Here is a 22,490-nt window from a genome sequence, read left to right on the forward strand (position 1 = left end):
AAACAAAACCTGATGTGAAGTCTAATTCTTTTCCCAAAATATGAAGTACACAGACCCCGTGCCCGGGTCCATGTATGGGTCCGTGTAGGTTCGCAAAAGAAATGTTCCAAAAGAAGTAAGCACGGACCCCGTGCTAGGGTCCGTCTAGGGATCCGTGTAGGCTCGCAAATTTGACACTTCAAAGGAAACAAAGGCACGGACCCCATGTAAAGGTCCGTGTAAGGGTCTGTGTAGCCTCGGATAAAATCAACCTGCGGAAATTCTTATATTGTGCTTATTTCTCCCAACTCAACTGAATGGACTAAGAATCAATACCTCGAGACCCATCCTAGGATGCTATTACCTTGTTACAAACCCGTACAAACACCCCCAAACAACGCCATCCAACCTACGACACAATACAACTCAAAAACACGAAAATTGACACTCAATCGCTTTCTACGACTTCTAATAAATTCAAGTGCCTATCGACACTAACCGGCATACCAAATACCACCCCAACATCATACTAAACATACCTAAATGCAGAAACGATCACCCGTCGATCCCCAACAAAGCCTGCAACAATAAAAATTCAAGAACACATCAATAACATAATTTTTCAGAAAAAGCAGTTTGAGCAGTACCACAAAAATGATCATATCTCACTCAATTTTTATCCAAATAATTCGAATTTTATATCAAATCGAAGGTATCGAAAAGTTCTACATTTCATATGTTGAAAGTTATCCCAAATTCCCGACTAAAAAATCGCAGTTTTCAAATTACAATGAAAAACGGAATTTCAGATCTAAAAATTATTTCAAAAATGATCCAACCAATCTTCTGCTTAAACTATGAATATCATACATGAATTTTACGCATAATAAATATCAACATAAATACTATGATAAGATCGACGTAGGAAAAACAGAATATACATTCCTTCTGATAAATAAAAAATACCGAAACGACGATACCGACGCGGAAAGGATGCGAGAGACGATCCGGGACGAATGGCACTATCTTCCTTGAAGAAAAGGCACTATCTTCCTTGAAGAAAAGGGAAGAAAATTACTGAATTCTTATAGGAGGGAGGGGCAGCTGTCACTAGCTTGAAGAACCCTAGGTTTCTTTTCAAAAATATGAAATGAATGGATGTGTGTGTGTGTGTGAAAAACGTATAGATGTGTGTGTTTAAGTGTGTGTGCGTGTGTTTGCATAGTTAGGGGAATAAAAAAAATTGGCTTAATTAGCCAATTACTTTGCTAATTAAAATACTAACTCTATTAACAAATAATTAAAATGCTAACCCCTAATAATTTTGAATAACATCTCTTGGTTTTTAACAAAAAAAAATGAATAACTACTACATCCTTAAAGGTTTTAAAAATCTTAAAAGCACCTAATAATTAAATTATGCTTTTAAAGTGCTACGACTAAATAAATTATGAAATGCCCCATCCTTAACTTAAAATAAAATACCACATTTTAACATTGTCCAAAATCGTCACCGGTCTCTTTTTCTCGGTCCCGCATCGAATAATCGCCTGAAACATGAAACTCGAGAAAAAGTTTTAACGTGCATCTCATAAACATAAATAATTTAAAATAGTGCATTTAAATAAATCATGCATCACTAAATTCCTTTTAAACTTAAATAAATGATTTAAAAATCAAATAATTGCATGGATTATACGAGTACTGAATTTGGGCTCTACACAGACACGATTCTGATTAATGATAACTTTGTTGTTTAATGATTTTACATTGCTTTTATACATGAAATATTAATTTGATTATCGGAATTGATTAAGAAAATGAGGAACTTAGAGGAAAATAAGTTGCATGCCCTACTTGAGCTGGATTTAAGAGATGACATTGAAAATTTGAGCGTAAAATATAAGTTTTAATAAAATAAATGAATAAATCGAAACAAATTAATAATTTTTGGCCTTAAGAATGGAGGAATGAAATTTGGGGCGTTGATTGTAAAGTAATCAAAAATTTAGGGATTAAACAATGAATTTCGAGAAGTTTATGGCCTAAATTAATTGAGCTCGAAAATTTATTGGGAAAGAAATGAAGTTTTCGAGGTTTTAAGGACCGAAATTAAGAAAGTTAGAAACTTTAAAGGCTGAAATGCTATCTCCGGAAATTAAGAGGGCTAAGTGTGATAATTTTCGAGAACGACTATGGGTTCATAGTGAAGATTCACTGAGAGAGGTTGTTATAAAGGAAAACCATAACACCCCGTACTCCATTCATTCTGAAAGAGCGAAGATGTATAAGGATCTGTAGCAATTGTATTGGTGGCCAGGTGTGAAGCAAGACATCTTGCATTTGGTGTCCAAATATTTGACATGCCAGCAAGTAAGGCAGAGCATTGTAATACGCAGCGAAAGTGTGATAGGATTCAAAACTTAAGCCAATTAGATTAAGTATGAAGTGAATGAGGGAGTCTAAGTTTTTCAATAATCAAGACTAGAAAAAAATTTTGATGACGAAATTCTATTTAAGGGGGAAGGAATTGTAACGCCCGAAAACCCGAACACACTAACCACATGCATGCATGAAAAGATATTTGAAATTTATTTAAATTAGTGGTCTAGAAGCATGTTTAGTATTTGCATGGTTTAACAATGATTATGTAATCGTTATGAATATAAACTGTGTGCGGTCGAATACGCGATGCACGGCAAAGGACGAGAATCGGGACGATTTTGATAAAGTTTCTAGTTTTAGAAAGTTATAAATAAAAATTTCTATATTTAGAAAGTCTAAATTAGGAAAGCGGAAATAAATTTATAGTAAGGGACGAATTTAATCAGTAACGAACTTTTACGAAGAAAATTATTAGTTTCGGGCGTTCGATATTAGAAACGAGTAGCACCAAATATTTTAAATATTGTTGGGACTCTTAGTAAAGATTAATTAAGTATTTAATTAATTTCTTAATTGGGCCTAGAGTAGGAAAGATTTAATTAAATAGTTAGGGCCCATCATGTAAATTAAGACCACTATTAACTTATTTAAAAGAATCCTACCATACCACAAACTCCTCATTCACGTCTCCCCCATCCATCAGCACACACTCACATACACTAGAGTCCTAGGAGGCCGAAACCTAGAGGAAGGAAGGAAAAATTTGCACTCCGTTCGTCTCTCGTTGCGCCTTCTCTCATATCTAATAAGAAATAAGGATCAAGGCATGTTTTCTAACCCTTTTTCAAGCACCATTCACACCATAATATTTCATGAATCTGATTTTGTGCGAAAAACTTGTGAGGATTATTTTTTAGGCTTCCTACATGTACATATCATGTTTTCATAAAAGATTTTTGATGTTTATTAAATTGTTGAGGGAAGGATGCAAACCGAGGGTTCCAAGGGCTAGGTCTAGACAATTAGGAAGATGTTTGTAAGGACAATAGATGAGCCAAACCACCATGGGGCTGCTGTCCCTGCACATGATCGTATGAGGCCGAGAAGTGGGAAGGGTTCGGGCTTTGGGTTCCTTGAGTCATGGGGGCTGCATGGGACCCTAGTCATGGTCTGTAAGGATTTTTTAGGGTCCTAAGAAGGTCTAGGAGTGGTTCAGCAGGGGCTGGAATGAGCTGGGGAAGCACAGAGGTCGTGACTCCATAGGCGTGCAAGTTGGCTTGTTTTGGGGCGTGAGGTTCATAGGGCTAAGGGGTTAGTTTAAGGGTTGTACCAGGGGCTGTGGACGTGCTTTAGGGTCCTGGTGAGGGGCTAGTGTGAGCCAAAAGTCGAACCAAGGGCAGCCATAGCCGCTGGAGCCTTTGTTCCAATTATGCACATGAAGATGCATTCGGCACGCGGCTGCTAGGGGGGAGTTGGTGACTTGAGCGTCTGGTCTGTGTTCAAAAGGGGCTGACCATGGTCTTATTTAGTGTTTAAGGAAGGGGTCTAGGGCCTGGTTTGGGATCGTTTCAAGCCGTGGTCCGTTCGGGGTCGTAAATTGCCCGAACGTGTCAAAATAGAAGTGAGCCTAGGTTAAATTCTAAATCCTTGTTTCGGTATTGGCTTGGGTTTTGGGACTTCCAGCAAGTTATATTGAGTCTTATGGTGTTAATAAAGGTCTGGCATCGGGTTGGTTCGAGTCGGGAGGAAAGTTTGGTCATTTGTTTTACCGAAAACACGAAAACGGTGGTAAACAATCCATCCAGTAAGCGAATTGAGTCATTTTTTAAACATAGGACCTAAGATTAAATTTCCAGCAAGCTACTGGACATTTTTGGGTATTTTTAAAGTTTTAAAATCGAGTTGTCTCCTTGAGTCAAAGTCTAGGGTCGTCCAGATACGTATAGCGTTGAAACGTGTGCGGTCGGTTCGAGGAAAGTCGAGGGTGGTTTGCAACTTCCTAAAACAATTCCAAATCATGTTAAATGTTATTTTTAGAAGTTTTAAAGTATATGTATGATATATGCTATTTTTAGAAGTTTTAACGTATTTGCATGTATTTGCTATTGTTAGCAATTTCGATGTATACGAATGATATGAGTCATTTTTGGGATATTAAAGAATATGGAAAGTTATGAATGTTTTATGAAGTTAAAAGGTAAAGGGAAATATTTTTGAGGAATGTGAATTGATCGTGACGAAAAGGTAGTAAGGGATCCGTTGAAAACGTGAACGGTGAACTTGCAATGACGAATAGATGTGAACCGTCGAAAACATGGGCGGGAATCTCAATGATAACGGATCCGCTGAAAACGTGAACGGTGAAGTTATGCATATGATAGTCAGTGGGATCTTCGAAAACGTGGACGTTGAACCCGACATCCTAGTACTATGGTTTATAGATTGATCAATCGAATAAAAGCTGTCACTTTCGAGGAGCGGACCACATAAAAAGGAAAATTTTAAAAGGAAAAGGTTCATATTTAAGCATGATTTCAAAAATTGCATATTTTGAAGGTTTCATGATTGCATGGAAAAATCTATTTTCAGTAAAAGTAATTTTTGTGGATGTGATTTTATAGTTATGTACTTGCTATATGAGGTTTGAGCATGCTGAGTCATTAGACTCACTAGGCTTGAATAGTTGTAGGTAATGATGATGTTGAGTCTTGAGGTGCGGACTACCGAGTTATACGGAGGGCGCAGTACATACCCGAGGACCTAGAAATTCCGCATATGTTAAAGACTTTTGATGATTTTATGTATTATCGCTTTTATTTATAGACTGTTAGGGTGCTAGAATTATTGAGATAAATTTTAGACTTTTAATGCTTATTTTATTTATTTCGCATAAATGATTATGGATGACATGGAGTTTTGTTTATTTGATTATTTATGCTAGTTTATTTAGGATGAAAAAATTACGCATGACCGTAAAAAAAAAAAAAAAAAAAAAAACTAGTGTAAATTAAAATGAATTAGAAGTTAGGGTCATTTAACTGCCTCTTGTGCTGCATCTCAAAATCAATTTCTTTCAAAGATTGCTCAGTTTGAAATGCATAGGTGGTAGCAGTAACATAATCCAAAGGACGCATCAGAGCAGCATCCCTCGCAATAAGGGGTACAAAGTGAAAACCCCTATCAAATTTCCTCACAAACTCAGCAACAGTCGAGTCTCCCTGACAGAGGCTCATAAACTCCCTCTTCAGTCGCCCCCTAACATTAGCAGTAAAATACTTCTCATAGAATATCTCCTTGAATCGAGCCCAAATAAGAGTAGCGATGTCAATACCATGCTCGGCTCCCTCCCACCATAAAGAAGCATCATCCCTAAACATGTAAGTGGCACACCTCACACGGTCAGCATCCCCCATATTCAGATAACAAAAGAGCACCTCGAGTGCACGAATCCAAGCTTCAGCAGCAAAGGGATAAGTGGTGCCAGAAAATACCATCGGCGCTAGCCTCCGGAACTGATCATAAACATCGTGTTGTGGCCTAGGAGCATGCTAAATTGCTCAAATAAACGGGTCATGCCCTCAAGTGCGCGAACAGCAGCATCCCCATTAGAAGGCGGGAGTGGATTCTCTTGAAGGTTCTCATTATTCCCAGCTTGATTCTCAATAACAGGGGCACGTCTTGGAGGCATTTTATCTGAATGTTTTCCAAATACTAACGTAACTAACATGCATTTAAATCTAAGTTTTCTAATCATGTAGCATATCCTAATCCATTAAGCAATTTAAGCATACAAAGCATATATACTCAAAAAGCTAGTAAACATGCGACGTAAACATATTATTCATGTAATCATGTAGGCAGGAAACATCATAATAAATCATATAAAACATGTAAACTTACAGATTGAGGCTTGACGACTGATCTTCCCGGCACTGATGGTGGCACAACCCTTTACAGAACTATTGCTCTGATACCAACTGAAACGTCCACTACTCATTTTGCTTAAAAATTACTAAAATTTTTTTATTTTTTTTAAACACTTACTATTGAATCGGCCGAATATGCACATAAAAATATTTTGACACCATTTTAAAATAAAACCAACCAACTAATATTTGAAAAATCAAAGGAATAGTTCAAATCGTAATATCGTCAAACGTTTTACCAAACCTAAAAAGCAATAATTTGAAAAATATAGCTCATACTAAAATCTCTCAAAAACCACTCAAAGCATAAATAAAATTCGTAAATCTTAAACTTAAGTCATAAGTGCGGAAAATAGAAGCGCTAGTCCTCGGGTTATGTGCACCTCTAGTCCAGTTAGATCAAGCATCAAGACCTCCACTACCTTCAACATCATACTCACATGCATCGACGATCATACCTAGTGAGTCTAAAGACTCAAAACAACATGTTCTTGATAACAAATAATACGTATAAAATCACATACTACAATGAAAATACTTTTACATAAAATAACATTTTCATGACATACATAAAATTAAACATAATCATTTTCATAAACATTTTCATATCGACATATTCATATTCATATTCATCATAAATGTATTCATATTCGTTGAATTATCATTGATTGTGACTTTCGTATTCGTCTTCGTATTGGGCGATGGATCCATCTACATGTAACCACAGAACTGAGCGGTGGGACATCAGCGAAACTCTCACCCGTCTACTGATTCTTTGCCTTACGCATTAACATAGCATCGTATCACGTGTTCGTATTAGTCACAATCTCCTCCCATCCTGCAACATTTCGTATTTCCATCACTTTAAACATGCATAATATATTATTTTTTATTTTAAAATCAAGCATGCAACAAGTCTTTTAGCGTCAACATAATATCATAAAAATCCATAAACATTTAAAATCAACATTTTAACATATAAAACAGCAATCAGAGCACTGTCCATGACGTTTACTAATTTCTAGGCGTAAAATTACCGTTTTACCCCTAGGCAGAAAAATCCTCAAATTTGACTTTTTCTTAATTCCATTGACTCTAACATGTCTCAAATAATTATTTAATTTTAAATTAAATTTCTCATAATTTTATTTAGCTTAAATACTAGAATTTAAATTATTCCATAATTATTCGTTTTTAATGCGTTTTAATCCCAAATAATTTCAAACTTTAATATAAAATTTTTAAATTCAAAACTTAAACTTTTTATATTATTTTAGTCATTTTGGACCACGACTCGACCTCCGTGAGCGATGTTTCGATTTTATTTTTAAAGAGAAAACCCTACGACCTTCGAACAAGCCCCTTCGAGCCATCTTGTTATTCCATTGAGCCAAGCTCGAGCCCTGAGCCAACATCGAGCCAACCATTCCCTAGACCCTACTGGACCCTAAGAACCAAAGGAACCTGCCCCTAGCCCAAAATCCGAACCACCCAACCAGATGAAGAAGTGGCCAAGAACTCCCTTCATGGCATGGACTCTTCGATCAACGCCTACGATTTAGCCAACCGCACCTAGCCCATGAACCAGCCCCTGGTGCACCCTCCTACCACTCTAAGGAGTCACCCTAGCCCAGCTATGAGCCCCCTGGCCGAGCCCCTTAACACTGCGCAAGCTGCACACCTGCGCATGTTGCATGCCTTGTCTCGGGTGGGACCCCAGCCCTCGACTCGAGCCCTAGCGTGGCTAGGACTCTCTCACTGACTCATACCTGGTCCTAGCCCAGCCCTGGTCCCAGCCAAACCCAAGCCAAGCAACCAAGCCCCTAAAACCGAGCTCTATGATCATCAAGTACATAATTTTGGTTTCCAGCTTTTGTTCTTCGTGTGGCAGCGTGTTGTGTGTGTTCTAGGACCCTAAAACTTGTGTAAAAAAATGTTTGATCATGTCATAATCATGACAGCCCCTTGCACAACATAAAAATATGATTTTGGAATCAAATACATGATTTAAAAATTCACATATGATGCATATACGAAATTGTTTCATGATGCAACTTGTTTTTTCATGCAAAACGATTTTAAATAAATACTATGGCGTAATTGATGAGAAAAAGGAAGAACATAGCATACATTTGCGTAATTTACGCACAAATTAGCGTTGATAATTGCGAAGAACGGCGACGAACGACCTTGGCTAAATCTCTTTGACAAAACCAAAGCTTCACCCTTCAAAATATTGTGTGTGCCTTGTATTTGCTGGTGGGGGAGAGTTTTGATTTGTGTTGGGGAGGTGGACGTGGGGTTTGTAGGGTGTTGGGTAGGTTTTTTGTATACTAAATACTTAATTAAACCACTAACAAGTCTTAGGCCCACCAAGGAGGTTAATTAGGCTCATTAGTGCTTAATTAAAATATTAAAAATTATTTGAGTAGAAAAGTTTGTGAATTTATTAGTCGGATTGCCAACACATTCGTATTTTTGTTGAAAAACCAACACCGATAAAATTTACGTCCCGGCGTATAAAATCACCTCAAAACCCCTTATTTTCAAAAATATTAAAAAGCATCAATCATATTTTAAATAATAAAAAACAATTATTTAATAAAAACATTTTCTATTTTTCAGTCCTCGATCTCCGTTCGTCGATCGCAACTCGAATAACTCTTAAAAATACATTTTAATGCATGTAAGTAGAAAAACTACTAAAATATCATATAAACATATCACATAATCAGTCTAGTGATTAAAATCAATTAATTAACCATTTTCCATATTTTCTAGATTGGCATGCAGTTGGATTACGTCGTCTTAATTTTGGCATTTACATGATTAAATACCTATCCGAGCCGTTTCGCCCAGCTCCCATTCTAGTTGTTCTCATCTCAAGTCTGAAAGGGTTCAATATTTAGCAACGAGAAGAAGTGGCAACTCAATCCAGACTAGCCTCCGTTGACCAAAAACCAAATGGAAGTGGATACTTGTAGAACCGGAGAAAGTATCCAATGCTCAAGCCACCATCAAATGTCGCAGTGGAGAGAGTTGATGAAATTGTAAAGGAAAGACTTGGGTTTTCACAAGTGGGTGGACTACAGGACGGTGGTTCATTTTCAAGTAATTATAAAAGAAAGAATACAAAAATCGGTTGCTGAACTGGAAAACAACATTCTTCACTCGGCAGAAATTGATTTGATTTTTGAATCAATGAAGCAACGAGACTTCATTGGTATGGAACTGCGACAGAGTGTGCAAAGATCATCAAGAAAAAGAGAAAATTTCTATGTACACTATCCGACAACAAGAGATGATGCTTCAGTGATGCCCTAAAGATGGTTGCTCTATCCATCTCCATGATTGTCAAAGTCAAGAGGTAGGAACTCGAGCTACCCTTCCTGTCATAGAAGAATAAATAATGGTTGCAATACATACGGCTAGAAACCAACCCTCATATGAGTTTGAAGTTCGTGTTAAGGAAACTCCAATAAGTGAACCAATAAGTTTTGTTGAGAATCATTAAACAGTTGAGCTCTCGAAAGAAAGTACTAGTGATCGATTAGCAACTCTGGCCGCTCATCAACTTTAGCTGACAATCAATATGCACAGCTAAAATCTAGTGCCGAATTTATTGATTAGCCGTTTTCTACCCCCATTTCCTCTTCATAGATACTACAGTTCATGATGTTGCCCCTCCAACTCCAAATCATGACAGAAATATGTCAGAAAAGACATTAACCTCAGTAGATGATGTAGTTAAGTCACTATATGAGTTTGAATTTGATCAGACCAAGATGGAACCTTCTTCTCGTATGATTTGAAAGCGGATCGGTTACGGTGCTCGGATGTGCAACGGAAGTTTTAAAAAATTGTTTTTCAACAGGAAAAACAAAACCGAGCACCTCACAATATGTGTAGCAAATAACAAAAACAAACATGTCATACATAGATTGTTTAAGAAATATACTTATCAATCTCTTAAGATTGATGATGGCTCCAACTAAGATGTTAAATACCTTACCTATTGAATGGTAGACTAATCTACAAGCCTCCTTTGAGTACTCGTTGCTCAAAATCAAGCCCACCACCAACAAGCTAAATCCACCTTACACTTGCACTTGAAAATGTAAGGCATTTTTCTTTGAGAAGTTTGTGCTTTCATCAACAATTTGAAGAAGCAAAATGAAAGGAATTTTTACTCAAAAATTTTGGCCAAGGTGAGTTAAGAGAGAAGGGGAGGAAATTTCTTTGATGCCTCAAAAAATGATAAATTGCATGAGCATGTCATGCATTGTTTAATGAAAAAGTTGCCTCCAACCTTTCATCTCCCTTGCATGCTTTTTACTTGGGCTTGTAACAATTACAAAGCACATGGACTTTTATTTAAATGTCTCAAATAAATTTGACACCAATTACCTTACTTGAATTTACTCAAGTCCACTAGTTGAATAATTATTTCTAATTGTGCTCTACAAGACCCAATGTTATTTAATTAATTCAACACTTGAATTAATTTAATTATTTAGACTCTACTAGGTCCACTAGTGTTTGATTAATTCAACACTTGAATTAATTTAATTTAGTCCATAATAATGTTTATGAAAATCACAATTTTCAAATACATTATTTATTTGAGCCATCTTTTAATTTAGCAACACTTCCACAAATTAAAAGTTACATTCCCCTTATAGAAGTCATACTTATAATTTTTCTTGTGCCTATAAACTCCTTTATAATCCGTTCAAAACATTAAACTATTTTCTTCTCAACGGGATCCAGAAAGTTAGCACTTATGTGCTCCCCAATGGTTCATTGATACAACTAGCAGTGGGTTCACATTTCAATGTGATTCGGGACTAAACATGTCTTTATATGAGCATACCCCAATTGCTTCATTCTTACTTATCAACTCCTTGATAATAAGAACGTCAGAGCTCAAGTCTGATAGTACCCAACCAATCATGTTAAACGTCTAGCAGCATCGTTTACATGATTCCCAAGGTATCAAATGACAGTGACTGCAAGAACCATTTTATTACGGTTAGCGTACAGTACAGTCCCTTCATCTCATATATCCCGACCGATTCGACAACTATTGGTATATCGAGAGTTGTCAATGAATCGATACTATGTGTCATGTCGTAGTTGCATCGATGGTGTAATCTAAGAAACCCCTTTCTTAATTACCACCATACTCTGATCAAAAATTTCATACTACATATATATGAGATCACATAGGATATCCATACCCGAAGGTAAGCGGTGAATCCCCGACTACAATGCATCGACTCTTATATGTTTCGACAAAACACCCAACATTGCCACCTGATGACTTCATGAGAGTCGGTAAACAAGTCAAAGTGCAATGCTAGCATATAGTGTCTCAATGTTGTCCCGGGTCATAAGGACTAATGGTGTACAACCATAAACTAGGACGTTTACACTCGATAAGTGAGAACCACTTGGAAAGTCCTTTATGGAGAGTTGTTCAGTGCACCTATCTGCATGCTCGGACATCACAATGTCTCCTACCAATGAAACATGGTACTCACATCGCAGATACTAGTCTCAAACTCGAGCGACCTATATCCTTCTTAGCGGCGGCTGAATCGACTAGGAACTGTTTAGAATATACTGTATTCCAAATATGAGTTTAATGATATTCATCATATGAGCATCTCATATTCTTTCTACTATTTGTATATTCAAGAACTTTATCTATGCAACATGCATGGGTATACATATAAAGATGTGCCAAAACAATAATTTCAAATATTATTAAAATAAAGATTGTTTATACATAGAGTTTCAACATGAACCCTCGGCCAACACTTGGCTCGACGGACACCTACTCTAACAATCTCCCACTTGCACTAGAGCCAACTACACATATGCTTCAAACACATTGATTCGCGATGCTTCTCGAATAATGGTCCAGGTAAAGGCTTAGCTAGTGGATCAGCAACATTATCTGTGGAGCCGACTTTGTCAATCGACACTTCTCTTTCCACAATCTCTCGGATGATGTGGTACTTTCTCAATACAAGTTTGGATTTCTGATGAGACCTAGGCTCCTTTGCTTGAGCTATGGCTCCCGTGTTGTCACAAAACACCGGGACAGGAGCAACTCCATTAGGAATGACGCCCAACTCTTGGACGAAATTTTTTATCCAAATAGCCTCATATTCTGAGCAAGAGACAACAGCACCATTGAGCATGAATATGAACTCAGAGGTTGACTTCGAGTCATCGATATCGCTTTGGATGCTAGAGTCGGTATAGCTTTTCAATTTCAGTTCTCCACCCTCATAGACCAAGAACAACTTATTGGTCCTTCTCAAAAACTTGAGGATGTCTTTCGCAGCTTTCCAGTGTGGAAGACCAGGGTTCGATTTATATATACTCACTACATTCAGTGCAAAAGCCACGTCAGGTCGTGTAGATATCATCACATACATGATGCTACCAATTGCAGATGCATAAGGAATGCTTGTCATCGCCGCTATCTCTGCATCAGTATTGGGAGACATAGACTTGAATAGGGACACGCCATGACACATTGGGCTAGTGGTAGGAACTCGAGCTACCCTTCCTGTCTTAGAAGATTAAATAACGGTTGCAATACATTCGGCTAGAAACCAACCCTCATATGAGTTTGAAGTTCCTGTTAAGGAAACTCCAATAAGTGAACCAATAAGTTTTGTTGAGAATCTTTAAACAGTTGAGCTCTAGGAAGAAAGTACCTAGTGATCGATTAGCAACTCTGGCCGCTTCATCAACTTTAGCTGACGATCAATTTGCACAGCTAAAATCTAGTGCCGAATTTATTGATTAGCCGTTTTCCACCCCCATTTCCTCTTCATATAGATACTACACTTCATGATGTTGCCCCTCCAACTCCAAATCGTGCGAAATATTTCAGAAATGACATTAACCTCAGTAGATGATGTAGTTAAGTCACTATCTGAGTTTGAATTTCATCAGACCAAGATGGACCCTTCTTCTCGTATGATTCATGATCGATTTTTTTAGAAATAAAGAGTATATACTGAGGAAGAACTCAAAATTGATTGACTACCTACGGGTAGAGGTAGTGGGTGCCCGTAAAAAAATAAATAAAAAGAATCCAAAAATCACTTATTCTGATTTTCACTGTACAGGTGAAAACAAAGACCCAACTCTTTTGTAATATGATTGTCTTCTATTTTTGTGGATCGGATTCCAGAATTAATGCCCGAAAACAAATTCCAACTGTCACTACATGACTTCCTCTCATTCAATTATCATTATAGTGTCTTTTTTCTGAGAAATCAACGTTATTGCCTTATCCTTCACAAAAACAACCAAAACCCAACTCTTGGTTCACAGTGCACCGCCTATTTGCTCTTAGTCGTGCAAGTTTCTTGAATTCGAGAAGCCATTCACCAATCATCATTCCCCAATTTTATTTTCTTTCAAGTCCCAAAATCCTCAACAGTTTCGCTGCAACGCTTTCTTTTTTATAGTTTGATTTGCAGAATCTTGAATCATGGCAGCTGATTACCCTGCAAGAAGAAATTCAAACACGCAGATTCTACAAGAACTCGAGGAACTTAGTGAGTCGATGTACCAATCACACTCTTCAAATACTGCCCGAAGAACTGCCTCTCTCGCTCTCCCAAGAACTGCAGTTCCCACCACTGATTCGACTGGGATTGAGAAAAACGAGGTGAAGATCATCAACCCGAAGCCTAGAACAAGGCGCATGTCCTTGTCTCCGTGGCGGTCTAGGCCGAAGATAGACGAAGAAACCGAGCAGACAGAACCAAGCGAAAGGTCAGCTCCAAAAGAAGGCAAAAGCAAGTGGACTGATGACCAACCAGCTGCTACATCAGAAAAAAAGGGGATTTGGAATTGGAAGCCGATGCGCGCCCTGTCACACATCGGCATGCAGAAGCTTAGCTGCTTGTTCTCTGTCGAAGTTGTCGCTGTTCAGGGCCTTCCAGCTTCCATGAATGGTCTTCGAATGGCAGTTTGTGTTAGAAAGAAGGAAACCAAGGAAGGAGCCGTGCAGACTATGCCATCCAGGGTGGCACAGGGAGTTGCTGATTTTGAAGAGACTTTATTCATGAGGTGCCATGTTTACTTCACCCCTGGTAGTGGAACGCAGATGAAATTCGAGCCGCGGCCATTTCTTATCTATGTACTGGCCGTTGATGCTGACGAGCTTGATTTCGGGAAAAGCACAGTGGATTTGAGTAATATGATTCAGGACTCTGTAGAGAAGAGCTTTGAAGGGACTCGGGTCAAGCAATGGGACAGTACTCTAAATCTGTCTGGTAAAGCCAAGGGAGGTGCACTTGTTCTAAAACTTGGATTCCAGATCATGGAGAAAGATGGAGGCCTCGGGATATATAGTCAGCCGGAGGGGCAGGGACAGAAGCCCAGGAAAAGCAGAACATATTCACCCTCTATTGCCCGGAAACAGTCGAAGTCATCATTTAGTATTCCGAGTCCAAGAATGTCGAGTCGAGCTGAAGCATGGACACCGTCACAGACTATAGAGGCTGCAGATCTACAAGGGATTGATGAACTGAATCTTGATGAACCAGCTCCTCCTACGCCTCCTTCAATTTCTCTTCCGGTAAAAAAGTCCGAGATACCAGAGACGAAGATGGATGATAATGATCTAATTGACTTTGATGTTGAGGATAAAGGAGTAGAAATTCAAGATAAAGATAGAGAGGAAGACGATCAATCTGAAGAAAATTCGGACAAAGTATCTTTCTCAGGTGAGGTAGTGAAGGAAGTTGTGCAAGTTCAGGATCAGCCTCACATCACAAGGTTGGCGGAGCTAGATGCGATTGCTCAGCAAATAAAGGCTCTTGAATCTATGATGGGGGGAGAGAAACCAATCAAAAGAGATGAAGAAACCATGATAGAAACGTTAGATGCAGATGAAGATAAAGTAACAAGAGAGTTTCTTCAGATGCTCGAGGATGCAGATGATGATATGAAGGTTAATCATGACGAAACCCGTTTGCTGAAGCTTGAAAAGTATGAAAATACAGAAGAGATGGATTCTGAGGCTTTTCTTCCTGATCTTGGGAAGGGATTGGGATGCGTGGTTCAAACAAGGAATGGAGGCTACTTGGCAGCAATGAATCCTTTAGATACAGCAGTGGCAAGAAAAGACGCACCAAAACTCGCGATGCAGATATCAAAGCCACTGGTTCTTCAATCAAGCAAGAGTGGATTCGAGTTATTTCAGAAGATGGCAGCAATTGGTCTTGAAGAATTGACCTCTGAGATCTTATCATTGATGCCTTTGGATGAGCTCAAAGGTAAAACAGCAGAGCAGATAGCATTTGAAGGCATTGCTTCACATATTATACAAGGAAGGAACAAAGAAGGTGCCAGTTCAAGTGCTGCTCGAAGCCTTGCTGCTCTCAAATCAATAGGAACTGCATTGAATAGCGGCAGAAAAGAAAGATTTTTAACTGGAATATGGACTGTCAGTGAAGAACCATTAACGGTCGATGAGATTTTGGCCTTTTCAATGCAGAAGATTGAGAATATGACTGTAGAAGGTCTAAAAATTCAGGCAGATATTGCTGAAGAAGATGCTCCATTTGATGTCTCCCCGCTCGATGCAAAAACCACTGCAGCTGATGGAAAAGTGTTCACTCACTTGTTGGAATCTGCAATTCCAATTGAGGACTGGATGAAACAGAAAAATGTAAAAGGATCTGATGATGATGCAGCGACCATAACAATGTTTGTGGTAGTCCAACTACGGGACCCAATGAGGCAGTATGAGGCAGTAGGAGGTCCTATGATAGCACTGATTCACGCACCATGTATATCCAGCAAACCATCTTACAGTTATGAGGAGAACAAGTACAAAGTGACGAGTTTGCAAGTCGGAGGCATAAAAATGAGAACATCAGGAAGCAAAAATATGTGGGATAATGAGAAGCAACGGCTTACTTCACTGCAGTGGATTGTAGCATATGGTTTGGGGAAGGCGGGAAAGAAGGCAAAACAATTTGCATCAAAGGGACCAGATCTTCTGTGGAGCATTTCGTCACGTGTGATGGCTGATATGTGGCTCAAACCAATAAGAAACCCTGATGTCAAATTCACCAAGTGATTGTCAGAGTTGTGTTGATCCTCAAGTGATATAACTCATGCATGCACGTAGATTCATTTCATTGAACAGAACATAAATGAGGACAGATTCTTCTGTGTTTTATCACGTTTGCAATCAAACTTTTTATTAGAAACTTCAATAAATGTCATTGTGCAACAGAGTTTTTGGTGGATTGTTCGACTTGGTGATTTAAATATCATGGTTTTAGTTTTAATTGCGAAAGCTAAGTTATTTATTGATTTGAGTTGTTAAAGTAGAAGAATGGAAGCCGTGCAACTCCCAGTACCAAGTAGCTTTCAATAAATCATTAAACAAATAAAACAATAGGATAACATCGCTACTTCTTCTGTCTATGGAGAGCATACCAGCATACAGATAAATGAATGATCAGTGGCCAAAGGTAAAACCTAAACATACTAAAATAATCAAGTTCAGGCATATAGCAATCAAAATACAAAGACTCAACCCGTGGTCGGTTCAAGCGACATTCGTTGCTATTTACCATGATCTGTTGATACATGTAAAAGTGATTAAAGCTGGAATAAACAAAATTTTAAGTATAACAGGAAGAATACAAGTTTACATGAAGGTGCAACAATACTATCATGATCTACCAAGGTTCTATACAAGCACGCAAATATTATAGTGAAGTAAATGTTGGTGGCCAGAGTTCCAGGACTTTATTGCTACGCTTGGTTTTATTTCCTCCAAAATATTTTTTCATCTCATTGCCATACCAACATAATACTACTCTTTGTTCAACTTGTCATTTCATTCCAAAAATGCTTTATCATGATATTATATAGTAACTTAGGGAACTACATTTTAATTTTAGGCCATCTCATATACCATTAAAAATAGAAATATAACCATAAAAAAAATCTCTTTCAAAAAACGAAATCAAGCATAAATCGTGTTTTCCAATACAGTTTCTCAAACTAATTTACAAAAATACAAGAAACAAAACCAAAGATTGCGAGAGTTTCTCATAAATTGGAACCCAAAAAACTCATTCACAGTTCATATTTTTCTATTATCGAGGGAGATAAAATAAGTATAACTCAGACACTTGTGTTTCGCATCTCTGCATGACAATAATAACATTTCGCTTCTGACTTGGCATTTGTATATGGAATCCAACAAAAAAAATTTGCTGGTCTACGCACTTGATGAGTTAATCTTAGGGTAATAGACTATTTGAAACTCCCTCCAATAAAAAGGGATAGAACTGCTAAGTCGGTCTGAAATGCGTGCCTCACACGCCAACACCTACCAGTAATCCCCACAAGAACAAGAGCCATCTCTAAAGTGATGAAAGCGAGGTGCATCCCTAATGACTAATTCTCTAGATGTAGTTTCAGATATCAACTTCATCACTAAATGACAGTCCCGACAAATTCGTAGACTCTTCATGATATATACAGTCATCCAAGAGGACAAACTCAGCATGCCAAAGGCCACAGCAAGCTTCTCGCCATGACAACTTTTTGGCTCAGAAAATCCAATTTATAGACATATTGCCCGGAATCCTCTATTTTCTCCATTAGCTTATCAATTTTCGTAAATTTACTTTCTTTGTGGATGACAAGTATGATCTACAGTGAACACGTGAACCCTGTTGTTGACTTCAATCCAGCTGCAACCTGGGTTTTTTCTTATTTGTTTATGTCTCATTGATTTTCTCACATCTGAAAGACCTTCTAACTTTCCAGAATCAGAGTACATGTTGGACATAAGTGCATAGCTCCCAGATTCCGCCACCCCAAATTTATTAAATGGAACATTGCTACACGGCACGCACAAGGAAGAGCTCCCCAAACAGAGGCATTTGTTTCCAGTTGCATTTCATCTATCAAATTTTCAGCCTTCTCCAGTAAACCTGCCCGACCAAACAGATCGTTCATAGAGGTTAAATAATCAGATGTTGGAGAGATACCATGGCTTTCAGTCAAAAACTAAAACAATGTTGACTCTCAGATAAAAGTCGAGAGTGGCTACAACCTGATAGAACTGACAAGTAGCTTATGTGGTCTGGTTTATATCCCAATTGTAACATAGATTCAAAACTTCAATCACTTTTCTACCATAACCACTGATTTAAAACTTCGATCAATTTTCTACCATAACAACTCTGAGCATATCCACAGACATCATGGCATTCCAGGGTATGGTATTTTTTGTGAGTTGTGACTATTGACTCAAAAACTTTTATGGATCTCCGATTCTTCAACACCTTGAATACAGAGTGACAATACAATTCACCACGGAGATGTGTGAAGCCAAACCACATTTTTCAGCTACGGATATAATTTGTTCTCCAAGTTTCAACAAAGCTAAACAAGCACATGCACTTAGTAAAGTTAAACATGTAATACGATCTCCTTTAGTCCCAAGTCTACACATCTGAACATAGAATTTGAGTTCGTCTTCCCAAAAACTATTTTGTATATATGTGGCTAACATTGAGCTCCATGTGATTACGTTCCGCTCGGGCATTTCGATTGAAATATTATTCTCCCACTTTTTTCACATTCCCAACTCGAGAAAGAGCAGTTATTATCGCTGTCCATGATATTATATCTTTTACCGGCATCAAATCAAAGGCATGATCTGCATCTTGAACATTATCACACTTACCATACATTGTGATGATAGCATTACCCACGGGCACATAGGAATCTACTTCAATCCGAAATGATTATGCGTGTAGTAGTTCCCCCATGCATTTGTCCTCCAAACTACAACAAACTCCAAGAACAGTAGCAAGAGTATATTCATCTGATGGTACAGACCCTCCCTCATCTTTTGAATGCCTCCATAGCTTCCATGGGGGAACCAAATTGAGCAACACCCTGTCAACTTATTAAAAACCCGCTTGCATACTCCAGCAAGCCACATTTGGCATACAAATTGACCAAACCACCGCCCGTATATTCATCAAGATATGGTATCATCCTAACAATTTGAGCATGTATACGAGTACCCCACGACAAATCACCAATGCTAGCACACAAACTTATAATAGAAGCATAAGTCATGGAGTTTTGGCATAACGTTCTTGAAACATTTCAAAAAAACAGATTGGACGCCGGATCCACTATCCCATGCTGAGATAGAATCAAAACATCGTGTTCCAAGAAACATCGCGCTCAGGGATTTGATAAAATAAATTAAGAGTCCTATCAATTCCATCAATTTGGAATACCCATAAACCATGCTATTGCAGCAAAAAAAACTAGGTCTAGCTATCATTAAGAATACTTTCTCTGCATAGTTTAGTTCACCGACTTTATATACAGATCAACTAGTGAAGAAACGACATGGGTATCTCCTAAATATTCAAATTTATGAACCAAACCATGCACCTGTAAAGCAATCTCCAGATAACCTAGCGTGGCAACGGCTTTCATCACGCGAGAAAAAGGAAAAAAAATCAGGATCACCATAACAACCCCAAAACATTATAACAAACACTCTTACCACATCTTCAACTCTTCCATTCTTAAAGTAACCCGAGATCATCAAGTTCCAAGACACGGTATCTCTCTTGGGCATTTCGTCAAACAACTTATTCGCCTCATACAACAAACCTGCATCCTCAAACCCTCCAATCATCGTGTACCAGCTACACACATTTGCAGACTCAATCTCCGAAAAAACCTTGAAAGCTTCATTAACCAACCTGCAGCTGGAATATGTGTTTATTAGATGATTCTGCAACGTAGAAGAGTAGAGGCTAGACGAAATGAGGTTGGCGTGGATTCTTTGGATCGTAGACGTGGATTGCTGATAAGCGGAGGCTCTCAAGGCATCGCAGTACTGCTGCGACATGTCAATATAGAAATCTTGGAAAACTGCACTGTGCTAAATAACAAAGTGTCGCTGGGTTGAGATAAAGCAAGAAATGGAGGATGGGATTGTACGCCATTATCGGAAGTAGATGCATAACATGAAATAATCACAGGAATTCTTGGGAATTTTTTCAGCGTGTGTGCTGTAATGAAGAAGAAAGGAGGCTTCGCTGCAGCACCGGGAAATTGAATTTGCCAAGCAGTCATGCATATGCATGCTATTTTTATGTATGAATAATAATTATTTTATAAAAAATTACGGATTAAAATTAATAATCTTTAAAATTTTATTTTATGATTTTAAGGTGTTTTGTAATAATAGATAATATTTTTTAGATTAAAGGAGGTAATAGCTATTTTATGAACAAAAATGATCCCTTAACTAGCTGTCTTATTTGAACTTAAGTAGGATGCTATTTTGTAGTAATTATTTTAATTAGAGATTTTTTTAAAAGAAAAAATATTATTATTAGGCTGACTAGCTATAGTGATTAATTAGCGATGCTCACTGAGAAAACAAATAGGGTGTGCATTCTATGAGAAGTAGTGGGTCGATGTGGATAAAGACCAAACTATGGCACAATCACCCAAGCACATGAAAATCACTAAGAAAAACGTTAAAGGAAGGTCTGAGCCGGTTTGACATATCCCCTCTGACGTTTAAGTCAAATACTAAAAAATTATATAGTAAAGAAAACTAGATGCAAAGAATTGTTTTTCACCTGAAAATGACAATATATCTGTAGGGGCAAAAGGAGTTCCTAGATTCCCAAAAGATGCTTATTTTGATAATTCACGCGGTCAACACACTAAGATCGGTAATCAAGCCCCTCCCTGCAAGTCAATCATCCTACATGATCCTATTGTTCGAGAGACGAGGACAAGAGTTAACTCTTTATGCCAAGTCGGTATCAAACATTCTCAAACCATGAAACGATATCAGATATCTTACCAATCTTTTTATCGAGAACTGATCCTCGTCTTTGTCAGATAAGGACATTTTTTTGGTTATCCTTTTTGGTGTATTCAAATGGTACAGATCCTAAAAATTTGTACTTTCTAATTTAAGATTTCCCGCCTAATCTGGGGCATCCTATCGAACTTGGGTCCCATGGGCGGCTTGAACTTAATGAGCATGGATCCTATTGGTCGACCTGTCTACTAGAATCACTGGTCCCTTCCCCTAAAATTCTGAAGTAGATATGGAAAACAGATCGGGCGTTATTCAATAAGTGGTCGGACGGTTGTGATTGATTTACGCAGGAACCAACTCACTTTTTCCCGCTCGTTCTCAATTTTGAATTTTAATGTTGCTGGGACGCGTATTAATTTCCACGCGCGTCGCGCTGAATTTCGAGATAATTTTAACCACTGGGTCGTTCGTGGATGGACGGTCAGTTCTTAAGATGCTCTGTCTATAAATTGGAGACCCATACAATCATTTTTTGACCTTTTTGGCATGTGTAATCTCCTCGGAGCCGATCTTAGATTTTCCTTCTCTAGCCTGGTAAGTTGGACCTTCCCTAGTTTTTAATATCGTAGTATTTTTTTCCTAGTCTTCCCCTTTCCCCCCTTCAAACATGTCAAATTCTCCTTCTGCACCATCGGGTATTCCTTCCCTAGCCACTGAGCAGTCTGATACTCTAAAGAGTTGAAAGCCATTTTTCGAAAAAAATTTTATAGCTCGTACGATTTGGAGGGCCTTTCTCTAAAGGATCTCAACCCCCTGACCTCTAAGAAGAGAGCCACCCAAGCCCTGGCCAGAGACTATACTGATCTCAATACATGATGACCACCCCAACCCCGAGTAGCGACTGCAGCTTCCTCCTGAGGGCTTTGTGACCTTCTACAATAATCAGGTAGAGGCATTCTCTGATTTCCTTACCACTCTTTCGTTGCCTAAGCAGACGTGGGCCTTAACTCCTAATCATTATTACAATGCAATTTAATTGGGGTTAATTAAATACAGCGGAAAACGAGTTTAAATTTTCTTTACAATGAGTCCAAAATATATTATTTGAATACTAAAAATAGTATTTCATCTCATATCATAAAACATGCACACACGTAATCAAAGCCAACCACATACAAACAACTCATATCCTCGGGACATGCCCCGATATATAGATACATATATATATACTGGAAAACAAAACACAAAACCTCAGCTCAAACTGTGACTCCCTCCAGAAGCACCCTCTCCGGTCTCTTGATATCCTGGAGTAC

At 38.2% G+C, this 22,490-nt stretch overlaps 1 protein-coding gene and 1 long non-coding RNA gene across 2 annotated transcripts; one reads left to right on the plus strand and one right to left on the minus strand.

The window, feature by feature from the left end:
• The first annotated feature begins 13,586 nt into the window (after positions 1-13,586).
• Positions 13,587-16,627, plus strand: LOC142547351 (protein PLASTID MOVEMENT IMPAIRED 1). The gene has a single exon (XM_075655607.1). It carries the CDS (start codon positions 13,810-13,812, stop codon positions 16,411-16,413), a length of 2,604 nt encoding a protein of 867 aa, XP_075511722.1. The 5' UTR covers positions 13,587-13,809; the 3' UTR covers positions 16,414-16,627.
• A 748-nt stretch (positions 16,628-17,375) lies between these two features.
• LOC142547352 (uncharacterized) lies at positions 17,376-20,445 on the minus strand. The gene is made up of 2 exons (XR_012820667.1): positions 18,415-20,445; positions 17,376-18,292 (listed from the first exon to the last, which is right to left on the minus strand). It is a non-coding gene; the product is annotated as an uncharacterized LOC142547352 (long non-coding RNA).
• Positions 20,446-22,490: the final 2,045 nt, after the last annotated feature.

This window comes from Primulina tabacum, chromosome 5, assembly GCF_025594145.1.
Source record: "Primulina tabacum isolate GXHZ01 chromosome 5, ASM2559414v2, whole genome shotgun sequence".
Taxonomy (NCBI): Eukaryota; Viridiplantae; Streptophyta; class Magnoliopsida; order Lamiales; family Gesneriaceae; genus Primulina; species Primulina tabacum.

Coding starts and splice junctions, on each gene's coding strand:
- LOC142547351 (XM_075655607.1), top strand. CDS start 13,810: ATGGCAGCTGATTACCCTGCAAGAAGAAATTCAAACACGCAGATTCTA.